We start from the raw sequence: 18,662 nt of genomic DNA, 5'->3' as shown, positions 1-18,662 counted from the left end.
GGACTGTAGCCATGTGAAGCTTCACCGTGGTGTACAGAAGCCTCCTGTGCAAAAGATATGTGCCTTACTCTTATTTAAGAACACTGAAGTGTATTACTAACATAGTGTACAGATTTCTAACAAATCTTAATCCACATTTGCTGACACTTTCTCTATTCGGTAATTTCTGACAGCAAAGCAGGTTTTGTAGCAGCAGTACTGGTGAGAACCAAGGTGTTTCAGTGTATCAGCTGATTCAGTAGAAGAGCTCAAAGTAAAATAAAACCGGTTTTTGCAATTTGTCTGCAGTGCGGAATCTCAAGCACTTATTCCAGCAGAAACACACTGCAGCAGACAGGCCAGAGTTGTCTTAAGTTCTCAGGATCTGCTGCTCAACCTGTTTATTAGCCAGGCAAATTCAGGTCTGGACAAGCGTCCCAGCTCCCCGAGTCCCCACTTTGATTTTCATTATTCATTACACAGGTTCCAGGATTCCCTAGAGAAGCAGCCAAACCCCAGTGCGTGTTTAAGTTCCACCAGGATGAAAGTCCAAATAAAAGTACTTTTGTTTTTTTCCCATGCATCTTACTGGGGTTATTCCTGCTGAGGATTTTACACAGACCTGGGCTGCAGGAAAACAGCCTCAGAAAATCATGGGGCAGCGTCTTTGTCACCAGAAGCATCCTCTTATCAGAATTGCTGCAAGGGTTTGGTGTTAACAGATTATTTCTTGCAGTGGGAGGAAATTCCCCCCAGGAATGGGGTAGCCTTCTCAGCTATCTGCTTGTGGTATAAGCAAGGACAGAATAAAACACATCTCTCTCCAGCTTCATTTTCCCTCCATCCTCTTTGACTTGAAAACAATGCATATGAGGATTCACCCATGGTAATGATACTGGCTGCTGTCCTCCCTTCAGTAGTTGTAACACATTTATACACATTAATTGTAATGATCCAAGATTCCTGTTACTCAAATCCAGTAAGTTATTTTCTCACCTTCTTGCTGAGAAAGAGCTCAGCTCTTCCATCCAGACCACAGGCTGCTGTGAACACCTCTTTACCTAGGGCACCATAGCTCCATAAGTGGCTGTCACAAGGCCTCCCTATCCTGATACATTCATAGGCAAAAAAAAAAAAAAAAAAAAAAAAAGAAAAAAAAAAAACAACCTCTTAAATGGGCAATTTGTGGAGGGGTAACTTGAAAGAACCACTACAAAATTTCTGATGCTCCAAAACAAAGGGAGATTTTAAAAAAATGGTTGAGTTTAACATTGCCCCTCTAAGAAACCAGCAAGTTGTATCACACTGGACAAATGCAGAATTTACAGCACTCAAGTGGTCTCTCTACAAAATATTTATTGGTCACAGCCACAACATTGAATTCTCCACATATGTAGTATTTCGTGACAAAGCATAATTTGACTTTACGTATTTACACTCACTGGCAAATACCACCAAGGAGTCCAACTCCCTATAGCAGCTCACGACCACAGAGACCAGTTTCTGAAAGGTTCACCAGGTTCCTGCCCCTGACCCAAAACCAAGGTGAAGTCTCTTAAAGTGCTAATGCAGCCAAGAGGCATTGGAAAAGATGCCCTGCTGCTTCTGAATTTGTCACTCAATTGCTCCTGCACCCTCCAAAGGGATTGGGGCATGAATCCAGGACCTGGAAGCTTCAATAAAGTAATAAAAATCTTTCAAGACTGACTTGGAAAATTACACCTGAAATTTCCTACGACACAGGCAGATGTGCTCAGCCACCACACTGCTTACTTAGAGGTGGGCTCTTGAGTCTCATTTCCCCCTTGTTTTGAAAAGTCTTTATTTCACCCCAAAGAACATGAAGGGATTTACATGTCAGATTTGGAGGGGGAATGCTGTTTACTGCCTGGCCACTCTGTCAGACCTGGGAAAGCTGTTTTTCATCAGATCTGTTTCTCATTAGCTGGCAGCCCTAAATACAGGAATTGCATCCCTGAGACTCTTAGAGAAGCATGCAGAAGCTGAAAGCTAAAAGCTTTATTCACCTTTCCTGTCCAACTGGCTGAAACAAACAATCCTCAAGCTCCCTGACAATACTTGGCACATTCCTCTCTTTTAAAGCCAGATGGAAAGCACTCCATGCTACATCAACAGAGATGTCTCTGCCTGTGTGGGTGGCAGTGGGGCCCAGGAAGGTGCTCAGCTGCCACCCTGAACGGAGAACTAGTGCTGTTGTGCATGAGCCTGAACATCCCTCTTCACTCCAGAAAGCCACTGCTGTGCTTGTGTGTGTATCCTCCTAAACCACTCACTCCTCCGGTTCCCTTTTCCTTCAGCAGTCCATGCCACAACATACCATGTTTTACAACACTGCAAGCAGAAGAGAGCTGAACAACGACCTCTAGACAAGTGCTCAAAACCACATTAACAAAGAGCTTTTATAGAATAAAAGACTTCCAAATGCTTTCCCTATGAAAGGTAACAAGGAATATGGCCAGAGGCTATCTGTGCACTTCCTCAGGCAAAAGACTTGAAAAACCTCAAAGATAATTTACTACTGGACGCTGAAGTTTGACTGTTAAAACAAAAAACTTGTTTGACTGTTAAAACTACAAACCCCAAATATCTGTATTTTACAAAGCACTGCAAATACCAACAAGGGTAAAATAGCACCAAGCAGCCTGAAATGCAACACTGCTGAGTTAAAGTGGCTGAGGCCTGAGAAAACCACCTCCCTTTGCACGGGGCAGTTTTATTTATAGGCAATGGTGGGTCAGCACAGGAAGAGGGGTGGCATGAACCTCTCATCTGCATCCCTGGCAGCAGGCCTATGTGGCAGAGGGAAAGCATCTATCACCCTGCTGGAGGATGGCAAACTCACATCGTAGACTTGTGGTTAGAAGTGCCCCATGTGGCAGCAGCAGCAGAGCCACAACCACAGCACAGATGGTGTGGCATCAGCAGCAGTAGCAGAGCCACAACCACAGCACAGATGGTGTGGCATCAGCAGCAGTAGCAGAGCCACAACCATAGCATAGATGGAAGCCCACAGTGTGAGCCTGCCCTGTGTGAGCCGTGCTCCTGCACTGCCACAGGCAAAAGCTGCGACCCAAACCAAACCCAGCAGCACAGAAATGCTCAGTGCCCATCCCCAGCTCTTAGCACAGCACCTCTCCATGGACAAAGACTGGAGGGGGGGGAAAAAAAAGGCAAGAAAAAGCAAAACAGAAACAGCTGTTCTACAATGCATTTACTTTTCCAGGGAGTCATGATGTGAACTGTATACAGCTGAGATAAACTTTGCTGTAACAGGGGAACATCAGGACAACTGACCTAAGGAAAACACTCCAGCACGGTTTGCCAGTATGGAGTGGCACTGGAGAGCAGTGAGAACATGCCCATTACTTGTCTTGTCACCTTGCCAGCTTTTTGTACTTATGAGCAGGGAAGCACATGTGACTGGGCAAGGGAAAGAACACACTTCCCAAGCTATGACCCAGCACAAACCCAAGTGTTTTGGAAAGGCAAGAATACAGTGAACACTACATTTTCACCAGGCCTGTCCCAGCTTGCTGGTGGATGCATCCCATTGAAGCAGTATTTCAGGAAAAAGAAACTGGAACTGGGCTAGAAGAGCAGCCTGCCAGCTTTTCTGTGCTACAAGCCCCTGAAGCAGGAGAGCATGTCTTTCCCCATCTCTGTGCAGGGGCATTCCTTGGAGCAGGGCCACAGCAAAGCAGAGTCAGCACAGTCATGCCTAAGATTTTTAAAATTAATTTCTGAACACAGTGTCTGACAAAGAATGCATTGCTCTTTTGGAGCTATCACTGGAAATGTGCAGACCGGTGCCAAACTGTGTGATGGACTACCCACATGTCAGTTTTACCAACAAAGGGATACCGGTCTAAGCCTGGTGTGGGATGAATTTCGTGGAGCTTATTTACAGACCAGGGGGCGGAAAACTGCATCGGTGAAAGTAAACAGCCTAGACACCTCACATTACTGGCCCATATCATATTCTTTTTTATCTAAAAGTAAAAAAATATGGCCCATTCCCACTGCCCACCCACCCCACAATATTTACAAGTAAGATCAACCAAGATGGTACTTAAGGAAGGTACACAGGCAGACTGTGCTTTCAGTCTCAGTGTGGTTTCTCCGTCTTCCTGCTGACAGACTCCTTTATTGCTCGGGACACTGGCCGGACCTCAGCAGTGCTGTCTGTGCCTCCAGGATGTTGACACAGCAAACAGCAGGGAGGCTTTGGCAACCTCTGACAGTGGGTGAAACCTGTGCAGTTGCACACTAAATTCCCAAAAAAAAAAGGATGACAAGATGTAATGAGGTACATTCACAGCTAACCCACACTTCTGGTGCATGTTCCACTGCAAGAGAATCCAGCATCTGCCGTTGAAAACTGTCAGTGTTCACATTTGGCACAGAAGTATTTGCATCTGTGGACTGCAGTGAAACCAGAGATCCCAGACGTTAAAAACATGCACTTATGGAAAGGAACTGCACGTTCCACGTTGGAACATCAATAGCCTTGTGCATTTACAGCAGGAAAACACATAATTACAGCTTTAAAAAATGCCACAAACATTTTGTAGATAAAACAGACTTCACAGCTCTAAGAAATAACACTGTGTCAGTTCCATCTTGGGCTAAAGCCTGCTGGGCATGGACTGGAAGTAAGAACTTGTAGCATGCTGCTTCTTGAGCGTGCCAGGAGGCCAAGAGGAGCAGTCCTCACAACGGAATGCTGTAGATAAAGGTAAGACATGGAAAATATGCAGGAACAGGAACACAGTCTAGGAGATGTAGGCAATTCCAAAACTGTGCTTGCAATGACGTGCTGCTGTCAGCAGTACGGGAGCCATCCGACAGCAGCCGCAGTGTAGGAATTAATCGTCGATAGTTGGCAACCAGAAAGCCTACAGAGGAGGAAAGAAAACACCTTTTTATAGCAGAACACAAATCTCTCCTACAGCACCTTGTAGGAGCTGCCACCTTCTGCAAGCACACATGAGCCTTCTCAGATTAATCTCTGGAAGGGTCAGCATCTCATGGAGCTCAGAGGAACTTAAAGTCCAATTCCTTACCATATTGGAGCATGCACTAGCGAAAGTCATGAATTTTGGATTGAATTGCAGACAGGTTATAGGACCTGTGTGTTTTCCATCTAGGACAGCCACTTTCATCCCACTTTCTCCATTCCAAACATGGATCTTCCCATCCTCCGAACCTGAAGGCAGGAGTGGAAAACAAGATACGCAAGATGCACTGGAGAGGTCAGCGGAGGAAAGGAAGAACATTTTTTTCTGTCACAACTTTAGGAACAGGCAACTACTCAACTTCATAACACAACCTTTAGAGTTCTCCAAGTGTCACAAGGGCACACACAAAACATCATAGAGTTAAAGCACCTGTATCCAAATAGCAGGCTTGCACCTTTGCACTGCAGAGAGTCAACTACACAACAGGGCAACACTATTCAGGCAAAGACGTTCACTACTGTCACCCAGTAGGAAAGGAGAGCTGACACCTCCAGCTGTGGAGGAGAGACCCTGGCCAACCTGCACCAATGTGCAGAGCCCAAGTGCTGGGGAAAGAGTCATTGTTCACACAAGTTCTCAGTTCAGACACAGGTAAATGTCTCACTCACTGGGCACAGAATCAAATCAAAGCTTTTACCATGGAAAGTAACCAGATATCAATGCACTAAGCCAAATACCAGAAGCTCCCCTAGAGATATCTACTCTGCACATTACTATAATGGGGGAAAAATTTCACTTTAAAATGACGTTTTTCAAACTCTGAGGCTGAGAACTTTATATTTTTATAATTCAGTTCTGCTTTAGACTCACTTTAAATAGGATTCCCGATAAAAATGCAAAGCACTTTTTTTCTGTTTCTGTATTTATGCCTGTAGCCTTTCAGGAAAAAAAAAAACCCAAAACAAAAAAACAACTAAGAAGGCCAAGTTGGAACTTAACCATACGTAAAAACTGAACAAGAATAAGTGGTTTGGAACTTCTACTACTGTTTCAATTTGGATGAGCACAACAGGAAGGTAAATATGTGCAATAAAGTGCTCTCCAGAGACAAACTAAACAAAAACCCCACCCCTCTTCTCTGCAATCAGGAAGTTCTCAGCCAGAACAAAAGAAAAATTTTGCCAAGACCATCACTCATACAGGAAAAATGAGGATCTGGATATCAAATTACCACAAAGTTAAACATATTTGATATATGAGCCACAAAAATAAGAACAAAAAATAAAGTTCTAAGACGGGGCAGCACCACACAGACTTGTGTCCAAAGGTCTCGTTGGGGAGCAGGTGACTGAAGTGACTACTCATTTTGCTTTGGTGCCCAAGGTGCAGCACCAGGCTGGAAAGGAGGTTCAAGCTGATTTTTGCCACCTGCTTCCCTCAGGAGTCCAGAGGGCTTGCAGCGGGCCAGGGGAATCATACACTGGGAGCCACAAGGCTGATGACTACAGCTTCTATCAAGGGTTAAGAGCTTGTTCCACAGACATGGGGATTTACAAGAGCCAGATGAACAAACTGCAGCTGCCCCAGAATGTCACAAGTGCAGAACACCCCTGGAGGTGTACAAATGCACCAAGCTAAGAGACCACTCACTCAAGCACAAATATGTGCTTTGGTCATCAAGAAGCAGGGGATGGCCACAACACAGCCACAAAATGCTGTGAGGCAGAACATGAGGGCATCCTAGCCACAGGGAGAGGACCACTAAACTGTGTGATTGGTCTTCCCACACTACAATAGTTTCCTGGTTTCTTATCTATTTTGGAACAGCACTTATATATAAGAAAAGACTTCTTGCAGGCTTTTTTGTTTTTTACTCTAGAGAACACTGAGCAATCTAACAAAACAGAACACTGTCAGTGCAAAGAAAGATTATAGCTGCATTGTATTATTTAAATACATTCTGTTTCCCAACAGACACAGCTTTAGTCCTACATAACACACCTAATTTCAGAGCACTGAAATTCTTGCCAAGAATTATCTTACCTATCATGATGAACTGAGAGTCTGGTGTGAATGATGCCTCCAGCGTGACAGCCTTACTATTGTTATAACCCTATGGCACAAAACAGGAGAATATGTAGTACAGAGTGTGTCCACAGCAATCTCACAACCAAAGGGCACCTGCTCCCCAAACCAACACCAAGTTTTGCAGCAAGAACCTGAGGCAGCACTCACCCCAAACGTGTGCAGGACAGCTCCTTTGAAGGCATCGATCAGCCGAATGAAGCCGCCGTTGGTCGAGATGAGGATGAGTTTCCCATCATTGCTGAACTTCAGGCCTGTCCACTCACATGTTCTGTCATATTGCATCTTAAATGTAGCAAATGGCCCCTACAGACAGCAAATGGGAAATATGAGGAGGACTGTGCATTGCTGTTAACAAGAATCTGTTTTTAATCTTAGTGCAGGAAAACATTTCAGATTTTTTAAAACTAAAATCCTTAGCCCTAAGATACCAAATGACAGTACCAAGGCAAACATGTCACTGCATGTGTAAGTTTCAACATATGAATCCAGTTTCCAAAACAAAAAAAAAGAGTGCAATAGGCTGTTTCAATCCAACAGCTTCATACTCTACCACAATCAGCAGCACAAATTAAATTAAGGTAGGAATAAGTTTTCAAACAAAATTGCTATATGAAGTTAAGAGAAAGAGTTTGAGGCAGTGCAATCACCATCTGAGTTTTGAAAACCATGCACCTAACTGTGTTCAGTGCTTATTCAGTTCAGCTGCCCACATCAGTACAGTTTCCTTTGAAATTTCCATCCTTTCTGACAGTCCTGGCTCAACTTTGCCAGTGTTCTTCCAGAAAAAGCAGCAAGGAAAGAAAGGCCAAAACTGCAAAAACAAAGAGCCTGAACTGGAGTTTAGATCAGGTTCAAGAGTTAGCACTTTAACACTGGGTAAGAGTGAACCTCAGGATTTGTATCTCTTTCTGTCCATGAGATATGTGCTTACTGAGATGCCAAGGAGGCATCCCAGACACTAAGCTGAGTACACAACATAACTGGAGCACTGAGTTTAGATTACTTCTTGCAAGGTAAAAGCTGTAAGAAGGGAAGTTAGGGTACCTCACCTTGTCAAAAGAACGGAGATCATAAAGCTTCACCATTTCAGAATTGACTCCAGCAGCAAAAATCAACCCTTCTGGGTCAAACGAACACACTGGCTTCCCCTGGAGATGCATTAAACCCTAGAAATAGAAAGAATCATTTTTCCAAGACTAATCCTCTTATTTCTACCACCACCCTTTGAGTCCACTGTGAGCAGGACAGTGCACTAGGGGTGGAACGAATTCATTTCAATTGTAAATACTGAGGTTTTACAAAGGTTTAGAAGTCAGCTTTCTCAACTTCATGTCATCATACAGAGCTTCCAATTTGCTTCAATGACAAAGTTTACACTAAAATAAAACAAAACCTCATTCAAAGTGTCATGCACTCCAAAAGTCCCCAGAGAAGGGAAGCTCATATGGCTGTGTTAATAACCATATCAGGCAGCACCACAAAACACTGCTGCTGGGATTAACAGCAATGCTCTACCACTTACGGCTGCACAAGAGGGAAAAAAAAGTACTTTGAAAGCAAGGGAATATCACTGCTAAGCTTTACATGCTTGTTTAATTAAACCTCATACCTGCTGGAAGCCACCAGACCTTACATATTAAAATTGATAGGTAACTACAAGTGCTTATTTTTAATACTACATTTTTCTTAAGTCACATAGTAGAAAACACTTGAGAAAATTTGGTAAAAGCCAACAAAATATGTAATTTTCTGTATCCTGACTAGGAGTCTGTGCATGTTAGTCAAACGTTTTTATTAAATGTATGCACGTACACAAGGACATATCTTTGATTAAATCCATAACATATTTAACAAGTTTCTGCATTTTTCTTTCTGCATTCCTCTCTAGATAAGTCTAGAGATTTTACTACTTCTTTCCCTCGCAGGTGAGTTTGCCCTGCGGTCTCTGAAGGAAAGGCAATGAGCTCAGCCAATGCTCAGGGCCCTGGTGAGTGGCCAGCTCTGGTTTCCTGAGAGTATTTCCAGGCAGAGTGGCTGCCACCTCACGGACCAACTGAAAATTACAAGTCACGCTTCCTCAACCTGTTTCCCACACTTGGCTAGATGCAGCTTCCAGTTACAAATCCTAGTTTTACCAATCTTACAAGTTCAGGCATTAGCATAAATCATAGAATTGCTACTTCACTTACAACCCCATCTTATCTGCAGCAACTTGGAGATGGAGATTCATCCCAAGGGAAACATACACACTGCAGCTACAGGCATTCTCCCCAAAAAAAGCAGAATTCAGAACTGCCAGAAAAAGCTTGGTTTGAAGAATGATAAAAACATTTTGTAAAAAATGTAACTTTTTCTTTCTCTTTCATTTACATTTCCATCATCTGGAATAAGCAAAGAGCCCTGTCTCATTAACAAAATGGTCCCAGAGAGATGGGGAAATATGAGAGCACAACACTGTGTATCCAGATACCAGGACAAAACAATTCAGGACCACTAAAGGTGGAGATTCTACTTCCAATCTTTCATTCCTGCCACTGCTGCCAGTTTTGTATTTTTCTCAGCCCTTACAAGCCTGCTTCCATTAAAAAAAAGTAAACTATTCCAGCAAAATAAGTAAACAAAACCAAATAGGGTTCTGTGTTGTTATCAAGTCAAATCTGCTCACAAACAGTTCTGATGAACAAGAGAGGTGATGCAAGGAGCTGGCAGACCATATAGCTGCTGTGTTACTTTAGATCACCAGTTTCTTCATGAAATTTCATTGCATCAAGGCGCCAATTTTAGACACACACTACACTCAGATAAGATGAATCCGCAACACAAGAAGGATGCCAGCTCTGAGAGAACACCCTCTGCACAAGGTAGCAGCCTGATGAACAAGCTGATGACACCCAGTCCTTCTCTTGTTTCATCAGCTGTGGGTGTTATTTCTTGCCTTCCCCAGTGCCTCTCCAGCAGAGACACAGGTGAAAGCAAGTGGTGTTACACAATGTGACACACACACTGCACAGAGATTCCTGACCCAGGCTCCTTCAGGAATATGTCAACACTAAATCAGCAGCACACACTTCTGGCAGTATTTTTAGTTTGTTACAAACACACATCCATTTTTTATCCTTCCAACTGAAAATTCAACACATTATGCACATGAATTTTACAACCTACCTGGCAATTTGGAGAGCGGAGATCCCAAAGTCGAATTGTTTTATCCAGAGATCCAGAAATAAAAGTATCATCCACTGGAGACATTGAAAGAGCAACCACTCTGCAATACAGAAACACACATGCATCAGAGGCAAACCAAGTGAATGGAGCAACACCCACCCCAACAGTTGTGTGCAAACGCAGAATTGAACAAAGCAAAAAGCACCATGAAACAAGTGTAATGGAACTCAAGCTCAATACCATTCTTATTTCAATTTCTCCTGTCTTGTCCCCAAGCCACATCTCACCTTTTTGTGTGCCCTGGGAAATACCGAATGTATTTGTTGTCATGCAGGGAGAGGTATCGGATTGTGTCTGAAACATAAACAAACCACACGCTTTACTACACCACCAGCCCAAGGTTATCTGAAAGTGATCACATAGTAACTTGCTCCCCAGAGAAACAGTCATCTCGCCACAGTGCTTAAGTTGGATCATTTAATTTGCAGTAAGATTTTGAAAGAGAATCAAGTTAAAAACAGACTTATCAACCAACTCAGTTCTTAAGCAGAAGTGAAAATTAGGCAACAGGAAAAGATACTTCCCCTGGTCTGAAGCTATGTCACATTTTAAAAACAACTGTCATGTGATTTATGTAAGGTAATTTCAAAGGTGCTAAAATTTAAGTAGCAGCAGGTTTTATTCCATCACTCTCACAAAATGGAGAGCATCAAATTTACAGAGTTGATGCTACCACTTCGTAACCTTTTGCAGCACACATTTTGCTCTTTTTCCTACATAGACATTCAGCAAATAAATCTCCAACTAAGCAGTACACATAGGAAATGTAAAAATTCTGGCACTCAGCTAAAGATAAAACTCAAGGCCAGGACAAGACCATTAAAAACTAAAAAATCCCTCTTCTTTTTGTTTAATCTGACAATCGACAGCTTCACACTTTCTCTGCACTTACAGCAGCTAAGCTCTAAGAAGAGGACAGAGTAATCTAAAGCTCAGTGCACTTCAAGCAAGCTTAGGCATAAATTGAATAGATGAGAGCAGCAGCACAACATTTCTCAAGTGCCAATTTCATCCTGAATATAGGTGAACACACCAAGAGCAGCCCACAATTCTGGAAGATGCTTTAGAGACTTCCTCCCCAAAATTAAAATAAATCCTTCTAAGAAGAAACAATTATTAAAAGACAGAAGCCACTTTTTAATCTTTATGTGCAGACTCTGTACTGCTAGAACAACAGGTCCTGCTGAGGGTCAGGGACATTTTTTACTTTTGACTCAGAAGAACATGTGCCAAGAGGATGCAACATGTACTGGGCATTTTGACAGTCAGAGAGCCTACTGTGTTCAGAATGTTTGGAAAGGCTCATTCAGCAAAAGTTTCTATCTGTGAAGAAATTATCAAGTTCTCATTTTGCCTGAGGTTGCTCATCAAGCTGAGATCAGAGGTCTAAAGCACCCTCCAGTATTTGACAAGTAAACTGAAGCTGATTGAACAAGCTGGAAAAGTGGTACTGGTGACAGACAGGTCTGAAAGCTCTAAGTGACCTGAGATGATCATCCAAAATATAAATCCCTAACACCAGTGTCACATCCCATAATGGGTAGAACCAACATGCTTCAGACTTGCAATTAAGGCTCATCTCTAGTTTTTCCTGCAAGAACTGTCATTACCTGATCTCCGAAGTATCCATGCAGAATTCCATCCTCCTTTGCTAAAGAGCACTGGGGAATTGTGCTCCTTTCTGATCCCCACTGCTGGCAGTGCACTGTCCCAGGCAAGGCAGTGGCCTGTACAGTTATCTCCTGTACCGGGTGGTATCATAGACCCTCAAACTGTACAAACTACTACCTCAGCCTGGAATCAGGCAACAGGAAGTAACTCCAGAGGTCTTGAGGAAATCTTCACAAGTAGATTGGTAGGAATTCAACAGAAAAAAAAAAATGCTTGGAAACAAGCACCAGCATTCCTACAGCATGTTCCTGAGGTAATTTTCCCTCCCAATACCTGCAAAACAGGTTAATACAATGCACCTTGCCCATGACCACATGCATTAGGAACTACAGAATACCTGGACCCCTAAAGAACACGTTGTTATTTTATTAAGGTTACAATCTGTAACAGTAACAAACATTCTCACATTTCTTCTAATTAAGTGCTCACCATAATTCTACCCTGAGGCAGGAAGACTTAAGTCTTATCAGTGCTTATAAACAAAAACTCAGTATTCAAAATGGCATTAAAATGCTTCATTAGAATGTTATTATTAGTTATTGTAAGTTAAATAACAGCCAAATAAAAAATGTGACATACAGTAATAACATCATTAAAAAAATAAGTAGGCTCTGAAACAGACTAAAAAGGCACATGCTTCCTGTAACACTTTTAATCCTTTTACACCATTAAATCCAATTCTGGTGAAGACTTCCTTGTTCCTCTAGTTTCAGGCCCAGCTTGTTCTAGTTTAACCTGTCTTCCTAACTCTTAACTTCCAACTTCTCTAAATTGACAGCCTTTGCAATTCCTCCAGTAGCCCAGCACACATCACAAGGCACCAGCATCTCTACTATTTTCATCTCTGCAAAGGAAAAACCTAACCAAAACCTCTACTACGGGAATCATGAGTCTACAAGTACAATGTTAAAATCCATTTGTAAAGCGTTGTGCTAAGAGACTTGGTCATTGCAAAATTCTTAGAGATTGACTACAACAAACAAAACCAAGGCTGAGCTCTGTGCCCTCCTCCAGACTTGGCTGGTGATCTGCTGAGTTACCTGAAGCTCCTGCCCTCCCTTCCCCTAGAGCTGGGCTGTGTGTACCAGACAGAGCTACGGCATTTGGCCCACCTGACTCACAAGTAAGAAATGAAGGTGCAGAGGCCAATGACGGCACTGACACCAACACCAACTGAAGAGCACAATGAAGAACCCAGGTTTTATCTCCCTAACAATGTTTAACCCCTCGGTTATTGCAGCAACGAACGAAACATGTAAAGGGGCTCAAGGGATTAGCACCAAGCTGTGCACTAGTGTTGGACATTAATTCCTGCCTCTGACAGAGTTCTCAACACTGAAGAGTTGTTATACCTTTTTCCCAAATCTTTATCTAATTATCCAGACACGTAGTATAAGGAGATTAATATGCTCCACTCCAGTGGAACACTTACCATCTATTTTATTGGAGCTGTACACGACAGTGTTGGCAGCATGTGTGTATCTGATGAGGTCCACTCCATACTTCTTACTGTACAGGGTCCTCTTTGGTCTGTCAGGGGGAAGCAGAAATAATTTTGCACTCCCTGCAACAAAAATCTCAAAACAAAACTCCTATCAACAAGGCCTGTTCCCATTGAGGCATTACATCATTGTTTCAAGAAGTCAGATGTTTTTATACAAAGAAAGAAAAGCTTTTGTATTTGATTTTCAAACAAGGATCTTGTTGTTTCTCCAGGACTATCCCCAGGCTTTGAGGAGTTCTCTCTAACACCAGCAAAATGCACGTGTTTCCTCCAAAAATTCCTTTTCCTATGATGTCTACTGCAAAAAGAAAAGGAGGAGCTCACATAATGAGCACTGCAAGCAGCACTGCCTTACTGTGCCCTTGCCCATTCAAATTTCCCATTCATCTGCTGCTTATTTTACATTGAGTATAATTTGTCTTTGTTCTCTGTTACTTCGAAACCTAGAACAGGGTGTCTCGTTCATGGGGTGTGAACCCAAACACATCTATACACCAATCATCTGTAACAGGCATAGTAACACAAAGACTTTTCCAAACCACGGCAGAATTGTGCTTGTATCCAATTGTAAGGCAGGAAACTCATATTTAACATTTTATGACAGAATGAAACACTCTAATGAGAGTGAACACAGCCTACAGAACTGGGTTTTTGGGGTCTGGTAAGCAGGTAAGGCACTGCAGTACTAGAAATTTAAACTGCAGAATAAGCTTAGAAGCAGCTGGCTAACCAAGGGTATTTCACAGCAGTGGTGCCTGTTCGAGCAGTGCAAGGTCTCCACCCCCCTCCTTCCCCTTCTATCCCCAACTGAGGGAGCATGAAGGTTTCAGAGCTGGGCAGTGAACCAGCAAGGGCACTGATCAGCACCAGAAATACCATCTCCTCTGGGAGTTATTTTTAATCCAGAAATTCATAACTCTGGTTATTACACAGGCCCACAAAATATTTTGCCCACACAACCAAAGACAACAGCATGGGAACGGAAACAAACAGCAGGAGCAGTCGAAACCAAAACTGCTGCCAAGAGAAAAGTTTGTCAGACTACACCCTCAGACAAGATATTCTTATTATGCTGCACTTTTTCCTTTCTTCATTAGCTTCAACCTGACACACCCAAACAAGAGCACAAGTCAGAGACTTTTCATATCAGAAAAAAACCCAGACATTCATTTTTAAATATCAATTCTCAAGCAGCAGAAGCCATAGGGCTTTGACTTCAAACAACCCTGCTGGGGATAAATTCCCATGAAGTGAAAGCCAATACAGCAAGTGCAGTGAAAAGCCACACACCACCTGTATCACAAACCAAATCGCAACTCATTCTTCCCCAGTTCCTCCAGCAGTTTTAAAAACTGTTCTTCAGATCCAAACATGCCTAACACTGAAAAAAACACACCTAATTTAAATTCTGACACACTAACATTATGGCTGATATACTTCCCCACACTGCTTTCTGAAGCTATCTCAGCTTTGTGTTGACCAATCTGGTGGGAATAAAACCCAACAACAAACCAAGTAAAAAAACCCAATCTCAAAATACATACTATATATATGTTATTTTCTCCTAGTTTGGTTTTTTCTTTTCTGTTACAAGTTTAAACCTTAGAAGATCTATTTAGACTAAATTAATATAGACGGAGACACTAAAGATAACGGACAGACAGAAGTGCATTTATCAAAAAGAACGAAAAAGAGTTCTGTGTTCTACAAAAGGTGAAGTTTTCATGTAAACCAATACAAACAGAAGCTGTTTGTGTCACTGCACATAAGACCTCTAAGTTAAGTTGCCACTCAACTATATTAAACACAAACAAGAAAATAAGTACTTTTTAACAACAAATCACAATCACTAAATTCCAAGGTCAAGGTAAATCTATCCAGCCCACCTAGAAACAAAGAAATATTGACAAAGAAAAATATAAGACCTCAGTCAAATCTGCTACAAAGATGAAACAAAACACAGGCAAGGTTTGTAATATCATCCATGCCCTGGATTGAATCACTGCTGCCGAGGGTTAAACATCATCCACAACCAAGGACATGGATGTGCCCAGCAAACACCACAACTAAGCAGGAGTCCAGATCCATCACTTTATTTGTATCAGTAACACACAATTGATATACACTAAAACACAAGCAAAACCTTTGCTAGAGCACCATTCTATCACAGCAGGGTCACCAATGTGCAGCCAGGCTGTTCCCAGCCCCAGGGATTTTTGTACATCCCAATACACAACTGTTCCACAAGTTTTCACAATCCTTCCTTAAGTCCAAACAGACTCCTCTTAGTTATGCTTCTGAGCCAGCCCACTGTGGAGGGATTTGGTGCTGCAGCATGGGTTAAAAATTTAACAATAATTTAGTTGTTTTCACACTTTGAAATAGAAGTGGAATATGGGAACCAAAATTATTGGATGCTGATGTCAGTTGCCTAAGCCCAGAACAATATGACAAGCAGATAATCTTGTCCTGTCAGCCCTTCGCTACACAGCACTGTTTCAACTGTCCTGACACTGTCAGAAGTTGAAGATCACCAAGATGGGGCTGGACACACTCTCATAGAGCTGTACAACTCATTTTGGTGTGGAAAACAAAGCAGACTAGGTGAGGATACTCCTGAAGTACAATCAAACAGTTGCATTTTAACTCTACCAGCAGAATTGCTCATTAACAGAGGACACACACCAAATTTTCCCACTTTTACACAGGGAAAGGCATTAATTTTCAGGCCATTTGATGAAGTAGGGTATCCTACATTGAACACCACTAGGCAGAGCATTTAATTTCCTCCTGGCCATTATATCCAAGCAGGTGAGAGTTCCAGGCTCTTGAAATTGTGATTTATTAGCAAAAATAAACCAACTACAAGCCTGAAACTGCCACAACAATGACTACCTGCAGACGTGAAGTATCATCTTCATGTTAATCTCCAGTGACAAAGTAATTCAAAGCAAAACTTCCCAGGTTAAAGAACAAGTGTGTCCTGCATTCCTAGCTACCCCTAAAAATCACAGCTACACTTTTAAGCCAGTTGATAGCGCATGAGAAGCTTTCAAATAATTTAAAAAATTTATAACCACTAGAGAACTGAATCCTGACACAGAAGTTACCTTGAAATTACTCTCATTGCCCTGCAGACCTGCAGTTGAGGACCACTGACCTACATTTAACTTAATTAAAGCAAACCCTCTGACTGCATAAAGCACTCCAGGATTAGATGGAGATTGGAATGAAAGGGCCAAATGCCTCCCAACCCACCAAACTATTCTTTACAAGTTTGAAAGGGGAAGAGTAATCAATACCATCTGCATTAGCATCACTCAGCCCTGCTCTCACTGTACATAATTAAGATCTGGGATACAATCCATGGCACACTCCATATGAATAGAGTTACCTGTTCTTACATGAACAAAAATTAAATATTTTCACGTCAGAGTTCATTCTAGCAGATGGGGAACACCAACAACTTTAATGTGTGAAGCAATCAAACTACACAGAAGTCTAAAGTAATATACAATAGGTGTGCCACAGAATTAAGAGGATATGCAGGAGGCAATCTTTCCTCCCAGCAAGTACAAGGTCTCAGCCTGCTTGGAAAAGCAGGAAGGTTAGGAATACCTGGTTTACTTGAAAATATATACAACACTGATAAATCCCCATTCTGATGCTCCCAAGCCATTTATTTTTCATTCCCACATTACCCTGTCCCTTCTATTCCCCGTCCTACAACACACACACTTGTTTTCCTTCCATGTTCTGTGGGGATGCCATCCTTCCCAGCCCTGACTTCACAAAAAAAACCCCAAAACTTCAGAACTACATCTCTATACCAACGAGCAGATGTAAAACTTAAAACTTGAAGGAATTTAAAGCAGACAAACACAGACATGTATGGAGAGAGATTTTAATGTCATAATGACACCATTTGGCTCAAATTGTTCCAGCTCTCATAGACGACAAACACCCTTGGTGCAGGTTTCCATCTTCTGAACGGGAGCACCAGATCTCAAGTGCTCTGAAAATTCCTGAGAGTTTATCCAAAAAAACAAGATGAGCACCGTGCGATCAATGGTAGAAGAAATGTAAAACCGGGCAGTTAAATGAGAAACAGAAACACACCTCAACTCATTACCCTTAGGTAACACAAGTCAATTAACACCTTCACCGACTATATCTAAACTAAGGCAACGATTGAAGACACAGGCAATTCACTAAAGTATTTTAGCTGTGCTTTACAGATAAGGACACAACTAGAGAAAATTACGTAGAACAGAGGACCACGTTTGACTGACGGATCCAAGACACCGCTCAGGAACTGGGTTTTAAGGAAAACACCGTCAGGTTTTTAGAAGTTACAACGACACACGCCACACCATCTGCACCTTTTGGCTTGAAGCGTTTAGCCAAGAAGTTACAGTCAAATGAGGCGTTTAAAGGGCACATCTGCACGTTGCTCACGACAACCACTTCTCCATTAATTAGAGAGAGTGGAGCCCAGAGAAGCTCGAGAAGTCAGTTCCCCACCTGCAGCAATCCCGAGACCTGGAAATGTGACCAGACCGAACCCTTTAGGCTTAGCCACTGTTTAGCTCTCAGAGAAGTGAACTTTCGCTCACACTTAGGAAATTACCACCAGTCTCCCGCCTATCAAGGTAACAAGAACACTCGCAGAGCGGGCAAACCCACGTTGCTGCCATCCCATCCGCTGGGATTCTACTCACAAGTCTATGCTAAAAAACAACAGGAGAAGCTCAAGTTAAAGCTCACGGGCCGGATCCGTGGGCACGGCTTGTCCCCAGAGGTCCCTCACACCCGCCTGCCCCAGACACTGCCCCGGACCCCGAAGGCCGCAGCCTCCAGCCCCGCCACTCACTTGCCCTCCTGACAGTCATAGAGAACGATGGAGTCATCGTCGCTGCTGGAAATGACAGTCTCGCCGTTGGGACTGAAGTCGAAGCAGTTGATCTTGTCGGAATTCTCGCGGAAGACCTTGGCCACGCGGAAGCTCCGCAGCACGTTGTCCGTCAGCTTCATCCCGCCCGCCGGGCCGCGCCGAGCGAGGGCGGCGGCGCTGAGGGCAGCCAGGCGGGGCTCCGGGCGGTGGCGGGAACGGCGGGATGGAGCGGGGCGGGGCGGCGAGGGGCAGTGAGGGGCCGGCCGGGGCGGCGGGCGCGGCGGGCTCGGCGCGGTCAGGCCGCGGAGAGGCGGCTCCCCCT

At 43.1% G+C, this 18,662-nt stretch overlaps 1 protein-coding gene across 1 annotated transcript; it reads right to left on the bottom strand.

Annotated features, from left to right (window-relative positions):
* Nucleotides 1-885: 885 nt before the first annotated feature.
* WDR82 (WD repeat domain 82) lies at nt 886-18,495 on the bottom strand. Its single transcript, XM_083869768.1, has 9 exons — nt 18,320-18,495; nt 13,375-13,472; nt 10,499-10,565; nt 10,212-10,311; nt 8,096-8,212; nt 7,194-7,349; nt 7,002-7,071; nt 5,064-5,206; nt 886-4,895 (listed from the first exon to the last, which is right to left on the bottom strand). Exons 1-9 carry the CDS (start codon nt 18,478-18,480, stop codon nt 4,866-4,868), a joined length of 942 nt encoding a protein of 313 aa, XP_083725894.1. The 5' UTR covers nt 18,481-18,495; the 3' UTR covers nt 886-4,865.
* Between the last annotated feature and the right edge of the window lie 167 nt (nt 18,496-18,662).

This window comes from Zosterops lateralis (genome assembly GCF_965231275.1).
Source record: "Zosterops lateralis genome assembly, chromosome: 11".
In the NCBI taxonomy this organism is placed as follows: domain Eukaryota; kingdom Metazoa; phylum Chordata; class Aves; order Passeriformes; family Zosteropidae; genus Zosterops; species Zosterops lateralis.
The sequence above is the reverse complement of the archived record's forward strand: the minus strand, read 5'-3'. Positions and strand labels throughout refer to the sequence as shown.

Coding starts and splice junctions, on each gene's coding strand:
- WDR82 (XM_083869768.1), bottom strand. CDS start 18,480: ATGAAGCTGACGGACAACGTGCTGCGGAGCTTCCGCGTGGCCAAGGTC. Junction 7,072..7,193: donor CTGTCCTGCACACGTTTGGG/GTGAGTGCTGCC, acceptor TTTGTGCCATAG/GGTTATAACAATAGTAAGGC. Junction 4,896..5,063: donor CTAGTGCATGCTCCAATATG/GTAAGGAATTGG, acceptor CCTCCTCTGTAG/GCTTTCTGGTTGCCAACTAT.